This window comes from Crinia signifera, chromosome 19 (genome assembly GCF_055691185.1).
Source record: "Crinia signifera chromosome 19, ASM5569118v1, whole genome shotgun sequence".
Lineage (NCBI taxonomy): Eukaryota > Metazoa > Chordata > Amphibia > Anura > Myobatrachidae > Crinia > Crinia signifera.
This window is the reverse complement of record NC_139226.1, coordinates 71491761-71505598: the sequence shown is the minus strand read 5'-3', so window position 1 is coordinate 71505598 and position 13838 is coordinate 71491761. Positions and strand designations below refer to the sequence as shown.

The following is a 13838-nucleotide window of genomic DNA, read 5'->3' as shown; positions in this document are numbered from 1 at the left end:
AGGGAATTCATCTAGGGGTATAGTGTACATTTCAAACCCCCAGGGGTTTCACCAATTTTGATACAAGTGGGCAGTGAAAATTAAAAATTACATTTTTTTACACAAAAATGCAGTTCTGGCTCAAAATTTTTCATTTTCAGAAGGTATGAAGGAGAAAAAGCACCCCAAAATATGTGCCCCAATTTCTCCCGAGTACGGCAATGCCTCACATGTGACCAAAAAATACCAGTTGGGTGCATGGCAGGACTCAGAAGGGAAGGAGTGATTTTTGGATTTTGCAGCTCAGATTCTGGTGGAATTTTGGTGGGTGCTATGTCGCATTAGCAAGACCCCCCAAGCACCAATACAGTGAAACCCCCCCACAAGTGACCCCATTTTGCAAACTACACCCCTCAGGGAATTCATCTAGGGGTATAGTGTACATTTCAAACCCCCAGGGGTTTCACCAATTTTGATACAAGTGGGCAGTGAAAATGAAAAATTACATTTTTTACACAAAAATGCAGTTCTGGCTCAAAATTTTTCATTTTCAGAAGGTATGAAGGAGAAAAAGCACCCCAAAATCTGTGCCCCAATTTCTCCCGAGTACGGCAATGCCTCACATGTGACCAAAAAATACCAGTTGGGTGCATGGCAGGACTCAGAAGGGAAGGAGTGATTTTTGGATTTTGCAGCTCAGATTCTGGTGGAATTTTGGTGGGTGCTATGTCGCATTAGCAAGACCCCCCAAGAACCAATATAGTGGAACCCCCCCACAAGTGACCCCATTTTGCAAACTACACCCCTCAGGGAATTCATCTAGGGGTATAGTGTACATTTCAAACCCCCAGGGGTTTCACCAATTTTGATACAAGTGGGCAGTGAAAATGAAAAATTACATTTTTTTACACAAAAATGCAGTTCTGGCTCAAAATTTTTCATTTTCAGAAGGTATGAAGGAGAAAAAGCACCCCAAAATCTGTGCCCCAATTTCTCCCGAGTACGGCAATGCCTCACATGTGACCAAAAAATACCAGTTGGGTGCATGGCAGGACTCAGAAGGGAAGGAGTGATTTTTGGATTTTGCAGCACAGATTTTGGTGGAATGAATGGTGGGTGCTATGTTGCACCAATACAGTGGAACCCCCCCACAAGTCACCCCATTTTGCAAAGTACACCCCTCAGGGAATTCATCTAGGGGTATAGTGTACATTCCAAACCCCCAGGGGTTTCACCAATTTTGATACAAGTGGGCAGTGAAAATGAAAAATTAAATTTTTTTACACAAAAATGCAGTTCTGGCTCAAAATTTTTCATTTTCAGAAGGTATGAAGGAGAAAAAGCACCCCAAAATATGTGCCCCAATTTCTCCCGAGTACGGCAATGCCTCACATGTGACCAAAAAATACCAGTTGGGTGCATGGCAGGACTCAGAAGGGAAGGAGTGATTTTTGGATTTTGCAGCTCAGATTCTGGTGGAATTTTGGTGGGTGCTATGTCGCATTAGCAAGACCCCCCAAGCACCAATACAGTGGAACCCCCCCACAAGTGACCCCATTTTGCAAACTACACCCCTCAGGGAATTCATCTAGGGGTATAGTGTACATTTCAAACCCCCAGGGGTTTCACCAATTTTGATACAAGTGGGCAGTGAAAATGAAAAATTACATTTTTTTACACAAAAATGCAGTTCTGGCTCAAAATTTTTCATTTTCAGAAGGTATGAAGGAGAAAAAGCACCCCAAAATCTGTGCCCCAATTTCTCCCGAGTACGGCAATGCCTCACATGTGACCAAAAAATACCAGTTGGGTGCATGGCAGGACTCAGAAGGGAAGGAGTGATTTTTGGATTTTACAGCACAGATTTTGGTGGAATGAATGGTGGGTGCTATGTTGCACCAATACAGTGGAACCCCCCCACAAGTCACCCCATTTTGCAAAGTACACCCCTCAGGGAATTCATCTAGGGGTATAGTGTACATTTCAAACCCCCAGGGGTTTCACCAATTTTGATACAAGTGGGCAGTGAAAATTAAAAATTACATTTTTTTACACAAAAATGCAGTTCTGGCTCAAAATTTTTCATTTTCAGAAGGTATGAAGGAGAAAAAGCACCCCAAAATATGTGCCCCAATTTCTCCCGAGTACGGCAATGCCTCACATGTGACCAAAAAATACCAGTTGGGTGCATGGCAGGACTCAGAAGGGAAGGAGTGATTTTTGGATTTTGCAGCTCAGATTCTGGTGGAATGATGGTGGGTGCTATGTCGCATTAGCAAGACCCCCAAAGCACCAATACAGTGGAACCCCCCCACAAGTGACCCCATTTTGCAAACTACACCCCTCAGGGAATTCATCTAGGGGTATAGTGTACATTTCAAACCCCCAGGGGTTTCACCAATTTTGATACAAGTGGGCAGTGAAAATGAAAAATTACATTTTTTTACACAAAAATGCAGTTCTGGCTCAAAATTTTTCATTTTCAGAAGGTATGAAGGAGAAAAAGCACCCCAAAATCTGTGCCCCAATTTCTCCCGAGTACGGCAATGCCTCACATGTGACCAAAAAATACCAGTTGGGTGCATGGCAGGACTCAGAAGGGAAGGAGTGATTTTTGGATTTTGCGGCTCAGATTCTGGTGGAATGAATGGTGGGTGCTATGTGGCATTAGCAAGACCCCCGAAGCACGGTGAAATTATGAACCTAATAATCCATAGATGTGTGGTATATTTTAAAACACTCCTTTATACATAGGCCGGGTTTGTCGGGGCAAGTGTCACACTGGAAAATAGTTTGCTTTCTTATTCCCTTTTTATAGCAAACTTTGCACCTTTTTTGTGTCCTGCCCTTTTTTCCAGTGGAGGGGATTTCATCAGGAAAATGCTGCCCTGGTACAATACGGGGGCCAGTACTAGAAGTACTGGGGCCCTCTGCCTGCTGGTTCCCAAATATTAGGCCCTTTATGACTTCCTCTTGAAAGTGCATAAATGTCCCCCTCTGGCCGGTAGAACGGAATAGCACGTAAGCGTTATACAGTGCCATCTGGATGATATACACGGCCAGCTTCTTGTACCAGATTTTTGTTTTCCGCAGGGCACTGTACGGCTTCAGTACCTGATCTGAAAGATCCACTCCGCCCATGTACCTATTGTAATCCAGGATACAATTAGGTTTTGAGGTGTGGGTACTGGTACCTCGTACAGGGACGGAGGTGGTACTGTCTCCATGAATTGTTGTCAGTATAAGGACATCCCTCTTGTCCTTATATTTGACCAACAACATATTTTCGGTGCATATTCCCCTGCTTTCACCCCTTCTCATTACTTGGGCAATGTGCGTTTTTGGGAGGCCTCTTTGGTTCTTGCGCACAGTACCGCAAGCTGCTGTACCTCTTGAACCAAGGGCCTTAAACAGGGGGATGCTGGTGTAAAAGTTATCCACATAGAGGTGATAACCTTTATCCAGGAAGGGGTGCACTAAATCCCAGACAATTTTTCCACTAACACCTACGAGGGAGGGGGGGCATTCTGGCGGTTCAATTCTTGAATCCTTCCCTTCATATACCCTAAACCTGTGAGTGTACCCTGAGGTGCTTTCACACAGCTTATACATTTTTATGCCATACCTTGCCCTCTTACTGGGAAGGTACTGGCGGAATTTAACCCTTCCTTTAAAATGTATAAGGGACTCGTCTATGCAAATGAATTTATCTGGGATGTACATGTCTTCAAATTTGGCACTGAAATGATCAATGACCGGCCTGACTTTGAATAGCCGGTCAAAGGTGGGATCATCTCTGGGTGGGCACTGTGCATTATCGTTGTAATGCAAAAATTTAAGGATCGTCTCAAATCGAGCCCGGGGCATGGCCATACGGTAAAATGGGGTGCTGTACAGAACATCTGTACTCCAATATTGCCTAATTTCTGGCTTTTTTACTATGCCCATATGAAACACCAGACCCCAAAACGTCATCATCTCTACTGCATCTACAGGGGTCCACCTAGCAAATGATGACGTGGGGTTTTGAGCAATAAACTGCTGGGCATATAAATTAGTTTGGTCCACCATTAAATTTATAAAATCATCAGAGAAAAATAATTTGAAAAAGTCAATTTCTCTGAGACCTGTGGAATCAAATTGGATTCCTGGCATGGCCAAAAACTCAGGAACCTGGGGCTCAAAATTGTCTGGTGGTGGGGTCCATACGAGATCAATTATTGGGGGGGGGGGTCTCAGCTGCTCTACGGGGGCGTCTTTGAGGGGGTCCCTCATCACCAGAGGAGAAGGAGGAGCTTAAGGCGAATCCTTCAAATTCCCCGCTTGCATCACTGGCTGTGTCAGAGTCAGAAGCAAGCATGGCATATGCCTCCTCCACTGAATACATTCTTCTGGATGACTGGGATGACATTTGGGATGACATTTGGGATGACATTTGGGATGCCATTTTTATTTTTGTGTTACTGGTAGTGAAATGTTTCAACACGTGTATAGTGTAGGGGGGGGGTACAAACTTTATTTCAACCAGGGGGGTATGTAGTGTGTAGTGTGTATGTAGTGCAGAAAAAAAAAAATACTTTATACAAAAAAAAAAAAAATGAAGGGGTTAAAAAAAAAAAAAATTGAAGGGGTTAAAAAAAAAAAAAAAAAGGTCCTGCGCCAAAAATTGAGCACAGATGTTGGTCAGTAACGTCCGTCACTGAACAGCGCTCAAAGGCAACAGGAATTTGATAAAAAAAAAAAAAATAGATCAACCCTGTGCCGAAAAAGATGATCAGTGATGTACGTCACTGATCAGCGCACAGCGGCCACAGGACACCCACAAAATCACAGTGTGTGTAAAAAAAAAAATTAAAAAAAGACCCCACAGCACACACACAAAAAAAAAAGGTGATCAGTGATGCGACACTGATTACCAGTGAGGGGCAGCAGGTGCACAACCTTTGGTGCAACTGACAGTGCAACTGGCAGGTATATATATAAAAAAAAAAAACCTCTGCACCCCCAAAAAGTTGCTGATCACCTCAGATATAGTGATCAGCACAAAAGGCGGGGGCAGCAGACACAAAATTTAGCACTCTCTATCACTCTCTGTCACTATCTCTCTCTATCTCTCTATCTCTCACTATCTAACACTCTATGACACTGCAGCAGCAGCAGTGACAGGTATATATATATATATATAAAAAAAAACTGCGCCCCCAAAAAGTTGCTGATCAGTTAATTTATACTGATCAGCACAAAAGGGGGGGCAGCAGTCAGTTATATAAAAAATATATAGCACAATCTGTCACTATCTCTATCTCTCTCTCTATCTCTCTCTATCTCTCTATCTATAACTATCACACTGCAGCAGCACAAAATATAGCACTCTCTGTCACTAGGCCTCTCTATCTCTCTCTCTCTATCTCTCTCTATCTCTCTCTATCTCTCTCTATCTCTCTATCACACTGCAGCAGCACAAAATATAGCACTCTCTGACACTATCTCTCTCTATCTCTCTCTATCTAACTAACGCTATTACACTGCAGCAGCACAAGTTCACAACACAGGAAGTCACAAGTAACAGGATCCAGGAAGCATCCAGCACACTACAAGCAGTGATGAAGCAGGCAAGATATTTGCAAGGATCAGGTAAGTATTTTGCAAGGTTCTGGTCAGTATATCGCGGCAGCTAGGCACGGTGACCGCACTGCACGCAATTCCAGACCGGAATGGCGTCTGCAGTGCAGTCACCGTTAGTTTAAACCCCCCTCCATGGCTGTGATTGGTCCGTCGGTCCGACGGACCAATCACGGCCTTTGGGGGCGGGCGGGGTGAGGTGGGGTGACACCAGTGTCACCCTTACACCCCGCGGTGATTGGTGCTGTACTTTACAGCACCAATCACCTCCGATCGCGTGTCACCGGCGAACGTTATTCGCCGGTGACACAGAAAACGCTGTAATTGGCTGTTCACACTGAACAGCCAATCACAGCGATCGCCGACGGGGGGGCGGCATCGCAGCCCCCCCTGGGCATGCACGGACATGTCTGCTGTCAGGGACAGCAGACATGTTGAAACTGTCACCGCGTCTATAGACGCGGTGACAGTTAAATGCCATGACGTACATTTACGCCATGTGTCGGGAAGTACTTCCCGACCATGACGTAAATGTACGTCAATTGTCGGGAAGGGGTTAAACATTTATGATATTTGTTAATAATTATCTGCATTCTCTATAATTGGAATGGTATGAAATGGACACACAGCTAGATTTATTCCCCAAAAATATTTATGTTTAAAATTGGTAGAAAAATGAGAAGAGGGCATTTGTAACATTAATTTCTTAGATATTGATATGATCTCACTTATTTTTAGGTGGTAGGACTTCAAATCAAAGCTGAAGGCCAAACTGAGTGAACGGTGGAGGCACAGCCAGACCACCGGGCTGGTTCTTACCCAAAACATCTGGTGATGCGCCCCCTGAATTACATTGCAGAAGCTTGCTAACATGGACAGTGAGCTCCCGGTGGAGGGTTTTGTGCAGAGATAGATAAATGGATAACCCCTGAAAAACAGGGGAACATTGGGCGCTAATTGACCATACAGAAGAAAAAATATAAACAGATAGTATATGTATATATTTATTATTATTTAATATAATACTGGTAGTTATTATTTAGCTGCAATTTTCAAAAATTGTACTAGTGTCAGTACAAAAAAGCTGCATATGCCCATGGATTAACCGTGGAAGTATACAGAGAAATGTGTTGAATTCCTATAGGAACAGGAGAATGCGCTTATATGCTGAGTTTCCCTTTTTGTACCATGGATGAGTTCAAATGATCAAGAACAATGGAGACTGTTTGCAATATAAAAGCAATAATTTGCAATTTATTTTATATAGACATTAATTCTAAATGTTAAAAAGACATAGGTGGCCACCTATAACATTTCATGTACTAGTACATTATATACACAAAAAGAAAAACGAAAAAGTATCAGAAAAATTAATAAATATAATAAATAAATAATTTGTTGGAATGTAGTACTTTGTAAAGTGGGGAAAGCCACGAGACTTTCAAACAAATGTTCCACACTGGAAGTAATTGGAGGCGCCGGCTTTGGCCCGTTATTTGTGAAAAAGTCAATTTAGCCACATGCAAAGATTTTGTAGGGGAAAGTATTCTCTCACCAAAGGACAGTTAATATCTGGGTTTTGTCTGTAATTGCGTGCGTTTAGCACGTGACTCTCACCCTTACTCCAGTGGTCGCAGTCTCGGAGTGTCCCGCTGGGAGGGGGTCAGCGTACCGGTCCGAGCGTTGGAGGCAGCTCGCGGGTCTCTCACTCCTGCTGCTGGCTTGTGGACAGACGCTGGCGGCAGATATTCTCTCACGTTTGCCGTACCTCCTCCTCCCGGCATTCTCCTGATCTGTGTTGCCTGGGCTGCGGCTGGATGGGCACAGGTAGTGCAGTCCGTGTGTGACACGCTGTAGGTGAATGGCGTCCACAGGGTGTCAGAGTGATATGGGCTGTGTCGGTACTCCAATGAGGCTGGCTGGGTCCACTTTTCAAACGCGTTTCGCCCGACTGGGGGGGCTTTTTCAAATTCATTCTTTGAAAAAGCCCCCCAGTCGGGCGAAACGCATTAGTGGGTGGACCCAGCCAGCCTCATTGGAGTACCGACACAGCCCGAATCACTCTGACACCCTGTGGACGCCATTCACCTACAGTGTGTCACACATGGACTGCACTACCTGTGCCCATCCAGCCGCAGCCCAGGCAACACAGATCAGGAGAACGACGGGAGGAGGAGGTACGGCAAACGTGAGAGGTTATCTGCCGCCAGCATTTGTCCACAAGCCAGCAGCAGCGGGAGTGAGAGACCCGCGAGTTGCTTCCAACGCTCGGACCGGTACGCTAACCCCCCTCCCAGCGGGACACTCCGCCACTGCCACCACTGGAATAAGGGTGAGATTCACGTGCTAAACGCATGCAATTACATACAAAACCCAGATATTAACTGTCCTTTGGTGAGAGAATACTTTCCCCTACAAAATCTTTGCATGTGGCTAAATTGACTTTTTCACAAATAACGGGCCAAAGCCGGCGCCTCCAATTACTTCCAGTGTGGAACATTTGTTTGAAAGTCTCGTGGCTTTCCCCACTTTACAAAGTACTACATTCCAACAAATTATTTATTTATTTATTTAATATATATATATATATATATATATATATATATTTTATATGTTTATTAATTTTTCTGATACTTTTTCGTTTTTCTTTTTGTGTATATAATTTATAATTAATGTCTATATAAAATAAATTGCAAATTATTGCTTTTATGTTGCAAACAGTCTCCATTGTTCTTGATCATTTGAACTCATCCATGGTAGAAAAAGGGAAACTCAGCATATAAGCGCATTCTCCTGTTCCTATAGGAATTCAAGAGATAGATAAATGTGTAAATCAGCATGTTCCTGTTTGCTCAGATTGTGTAGTTGTGTGATGGTAACCAATGTTTCCCTATTAACAGATGTGGCTGTGCCTCCACTTACACCACCACCAACAGCTAAAGCAGCAGTGGGCCAACAGTCAGTGGCCCCACAGGGTGAGAGGGAAACCAGTAAAACAGCTGCTGGTAGAAATTCACCAGCAGGAAGGTGAAGCGGTAGGACAGGGTCCTGTTGGTGCTGGGCGAGATGGCTGCTGCACAAAAGACCATGGCGCAGCAGGCCATCCGCCACAACAAGCTTTTGGTGGAACTCGTCAGCACCAACAGGGCAATCATGGCAGCCCTTCCTGCCGCTATCCAACCAACCCACATCCCATGCTGGTCGAAGGGAGATTCCACCACCCCCCTCAGCAGCAGCTGCCCCCCCAACCCCCTCACCCTGATGAGGCAAAAGACCCGCTGCCCAACCCAAGGTGCCCACCAAGGGCAAAAAAGCCTGAAAAAGTTGATGTGGTGCCACCTTATTGTTTTCCTCCATTGTTTCTCCCCTATTTTTCTCCTTTATGGAGGGGCTCATCTTCTTTGGGCCCAACTCTATCTATTCCCATGCAAAGGGTACCAAGATTGCAAGTACCTTCTCTGTAAATGCCATTTGTTGGGTTTATGCGTTTGATGCTGGCTGCCATGATTACTGGGTGATGCACATCCAGTGCTGCCCTGGACTTACAACACAGCTGTTGTGGGGCAGATGTTGTTGATGATGACATATCTTTTCCTGACATTTTTTATTTTAATTTTGTTTGTTAGACACTATTATTATATCAGGTGTGACTTTCAACACCAAAACATGTTGACTCTTTATAATTGTGTGTAGTGTGCTCCAAAAATGACAGGCACACTTGTGGATTAATGTTGTACATTTATAACTGGAACATCATGTAATGAATTTTGCTGTATTTGGTGACCAAAACAATAAAAACACTAACTGTATTTGGTCAGCAAAACAAAAAAAAAAGCTCAGATACAGTAATGTGTGGTTAAGGTGTGTGTGTGGCTTGCAGTTGCTTAATTGTTTAATGACAGCAAATTGAACATTGCATGGGTAGTGAACAAAAATAATGTGGGGCGCTTGGGTGAGACAAGAATGAATAACAACTTTATTAAAAAACACATATACACAACATTACATACATATATGCACTCTAAAATACTACAGTGTCAATTGGACACTAATTATAACCACTGTATATGAGCACTGGTGAATTGCCCCTTTCCCTTTTAGGGTGGGAAGGGAGTAAAGTTGAAATTAGTTTCAATCCATTGATCCTTTAGACACAATGTCCTTTCTCCTTTTCAGGATAAAAAAAGTTCACAAAGATGAAAAAGGGGGCCGGTGTGCACACTTATTTAACTTCAACATTAGCGCCTCACTTAGGGCATTATTTTGGTTCATTCTTTCTGACAAAATCCTTCTTAGATGGGCAAAACCATGTGCACTGCAGGTGGGGCAGATGTAACATGTGCAGAGAGAATTAGATTTGGGTGGGGTTTTACTTCAAAGTGAGATCTATATTGCAGTGTAAAAATAAAGCAGTCAGTATTTTTCCTGCACAGAAACAAAATTACTCACCCAAATCTAATTCTCTCTGCACATGTTACATCTGCCCCACCTGCAGTGCACATGGTTTTGTCCATCTAAGAAGGATTTTGTCAGAAAGAATGAACCAAAATAAGGCCCTTAGTAATGAAGTGGTAGTCTCAAAGTGGAGACAGGACTTCTGTTACTTGGATGGAAGTAACAGTGTCCGTCCTGTCACCAGCAGTATTTCTTACCGCTCCTTGGTGTGGGCAACGGTCAAGTTGGTACACAGGGGGATCTGTGTTGTAGCGTCTGCTATCTCCGTATCGCTCGGCTGTCTCCAAGTCAGATGGTACGTGCAGCCGGCTGTGTCTCCCGGCAAGTGCCGTCTCCTCGCCGCGGCTTTCTCTCCTGATGTTGTTCACACACGCGACGCTCTGCCACAGCGTCTGCAGTGGGAGCAGAGGCCTGCGGCTATTGGAGTCAATCTTCCGGCTCTGTAGTCGGTGATGGGCGGGTAGCAGGAGCAAGTGATCCAGGTGTCTCTTGGGAACGCGTTTTCGCCGCACACTGGGCGGCTTTCTCAACCTGGCAGAGCATCGCGTGTGTGAACAACATCAGGAGAGAAAGCCGCGGCGAGGAGACGGCACTTGCCGGGAGACACTGCCGGCTGCACGTACCATCTGACTTGGAGACAGCCGAGCGATACAGAGATAGCTGACGCTACAACACAGATCCCCCTGTGTACCAACTTGAACGTTGCCCACACCAAGGAGCGGTAAGAAATACTGCTGGTGACAGGACGGACACTGTTACTTCCATCCCAGTAACAGAAGTCCTGTCTCCACTTTGAAACTACCACTTCATTACTAAGTGAGGCGCTAATGTTGAAGTTAAATAAGTGTGCACACCGGCCCCCTTTTTCACCTTTGTGAACTTTTTTTATCCTGAAAAGGAAAAAGGACATTGTGTCTAAAGGATCAATGGATTGAAACTAATTTCAACTTTACTCCCTTCCCACCCTAAAAGGGAAAGGTGCAATTCACCAGTGCTCATATACAGTGATTATAATTAGTGTCCATTTGACACTGTAGTATTTTAGAGTGCATATATGTATGTAATGTTGTGTATATGTGTTTTTTAATAAATTTGTTATTCATTATTGTCTCACCCAAGCGCCCCACGTTATTTTTGTTCTCTGTTGTTGTTTAGAGGCTGGCATTCCTCTAACGCGGTGGCTGCAGGGTGACAAGATACACCCCACTGGTCCCTAGCGCCAAAGACTACCTTTTTGTTTTCATTGCATGGGTAGTATTGCATACAGGTGTAAGTGATTTCCCTATGGTGTGTGTTGATTGTCTGAGAGAATGTGGACCTGCAGAGCGGACGTAATACCTGCTTTTTTTTGCCAAATGTTTGTGAGGTCTAGCAGCCTGAACGCTCACTCAGTGGAGCGAGGCCATCGCCCAGCTCTTTAAGTCACCACCCATGTGTATGCCACGGTTACCGCCCAGTTTTGCCCACTTTTGTAACCGCGCACTTCAATTCGCCCACGTTAAGCTCACAATGGCCAACCGTGCTCTGAGTGTAATTTCTATTGGCTGTATCCTGTGCGAGCGCGGTGACCAGTCCTTGCACATACATGTAGCGCAGTAGCTACAAAACCACTCTCTGAGCAAATTCATGTTGGAGCAAGTCAATCTGAATAAGGGCCTTTATCAGAATGCAGTAGTCGTGTCTCTGAGGGGTTGTGTACAGAGGATAGAGAGAACTTTTAAATTGTATATGCAAAGTGGTTGACAAAATCACCAAACTGTGTTACTGACTTCTGTAGTCTGTGCTTTCTTTTCATCATCCAAATGTAATAATTTGGATTCCTGTTGATGAATTTTAAACTGAAGATCACAATTCCTCTGGGTGAGTGAAATTTCTTGCTCATGCAGTACTTTTATTTCTTGATGAAGTTCCTCAAATCTCTGATCTAAAACTCTCCTAGACAAAAAAATAAAATAAAAATAGATTCTATAAACTCATAAAAAAAATGTTAATAAAGTATTCTATTACATTTACATCAGTACTTGTGTATAAGCCCGGTGCCCGGTATGTAGTTAGCGTAGCGGCGCTGTCAGAATCAGAGTAGTGTTCCCGCGGCCAGCATAGTTAGCGTAGTCAGTGTCAGCATAGTGTTCCCGCGGACGCGTAGCCATCATCTCTGTCAGAATCAGCGTAGTGTTCCCGCATAGCATACTCAGTCAGAAGTATCATAGTGTTGCCGCTGCCACTGCTGCCAGTCAGTGTCCCTGTCACAGCTGAAGGTGATGTGAAAGTGTAATGGCTGCAGAACCTGTGACAATGCGTCCTCCCGACCTGTTCCTAACCCCACTATCCACGTCGGCGTGGAGTTGATTTTATAAAGTGTCGCGAGTGCAGCTAGCCACTGAGCCCGAAGCGTGGCGAGCGCAGCGAGCCCCGCAGATTACCTCACATGTGTTCCACGTCCGCTCACCACGCTTCGGGCTCGTCACACTTTATAAAATCAACTGAAAGCCAGCGTGGATAGTGGGGGTATGAACAGGTCGGGAGGACGCGTAACACATTCGCCGCCATGCTTCGGGCTAGTGTGGATAGTGGGGGTTTGAAAATGCCTCCTTTATTGTGCATAGGACGCAATTGCGCCCGCATACTCCCTGTATGCATGAGGTGCAAATGCTAATAATTACTGAGACGCAGGAGTGTCTTAGACGCACCTGCGTCTCAGACAGCTGGAGTGCCTCTCCGCCAGCGCAGGGGATCTGGCGGTTACCGGTGCTGTGTGAGAGGCGCTCACTAGGCTTGGCCTGGATGCCGGGGACAGAGCCATGGAGGCCGGAGACACAGCCGGGCTGCCGTGGAGTCACTATGCTAAGCACGCTAGGCAGCCATTGGGCTGCTGCGGAGTCACTACGCTAGGCAGCCGTTGGACTACGCTGCATAGCTTAGAATACGGCTGCGTACGTATGCTAATTGGGCGCCCGGCTAATACACAAGTACCTTTACATCTATTTAGAAAAAATGGAGCCATGGTAAATTAAGGTGTGTGCAGAGCTTCTGTATTTAAAGAAAATATTACTGAAAGTCTGGGCTTCTCGTCCTTTAAATGCCTTAAGTCCCATACACACTAGGTGATTTTGTGAACAATATAGCTCAGAAAAAGAATGGGGTTTGAGATACACGGTCACTGAATCCATTTGCTTCTGTCACATCATAAATAAACACTAAAGGTGCCCATACACGTTACAATTATTGTATATAATATAGCATCTCATCGCATCTCGGTTTTGCAATAAAATGAGATCTAGTACAAAAAGTGGTACTTGTTTCCTAGCACGGCCACAATCGCGGGCATCGCGGGTCATTTATAATGGTCTGCGATGTGACCGACGCGATGCCCGTGATTTCCCATTGAAATGCATTGAAAAAGTCAAAATTGCGTCGGTCACATCGCATGCGGCCAAAAAAAGCATGCGATGGTACCGACGTGATGCCCGCGATTTCCCATATGGAACAATGTAAAATGCCTCAATTTACCCAAATCAACATAGGGAACAATGTTAAATGGCCCTGAGACCCCAAAACAGTGAAATGGCCCCAAAAAATTGTTAACGCCACCCCACGATCGACGTGAACCCGAAGCGTGGCGAGCGCAGCGAGCCCTCGAGGGGCGGCGGTACGCGTCCTTCGACCGTTTCATTCCTCCACTATCCACGTCAGCGTGGAGTTGAGAATAGAGAGTGTGGCGAGCGCAGCGTGCCACCGAGCCCGAAGCGTGGCGAGCCCCGCGTGGGGACGCGGATACCTGT

At 45.0% G+C, this 13838-nt stretch overlaps 1 protein-coding gene across 5 annotated transcripts in view; it reads right to left on the bottom strand.

Annotated features, from left to right (window-relative positions):
• CCDC30 (coiled-coil domain containing 30) overlaps positions 1-13838 on the bottom strand; it is a 502866-nt gene that overhangs the window by 88830 nt on the left and 400198 nt on the right. For 4 of the 5 annotated variants that reach the window (XM_083162761.1, XM_083162762.1, XM_083162764.1 and 1 more), the window contains one exon: positions 11826-11991. The exons of the other annotated variant lie outside the window; for it this stretch is intronic. In XM_083162761.1, the coding sequence (XP_083018887.1) occupies positions 11826-11991 (166 nt within the window). The remainder of the gene's footprint in view (positions 1-11825; positions 11992-13838) is intronic. 5 annotated transcript variants of the gene reach the window in all.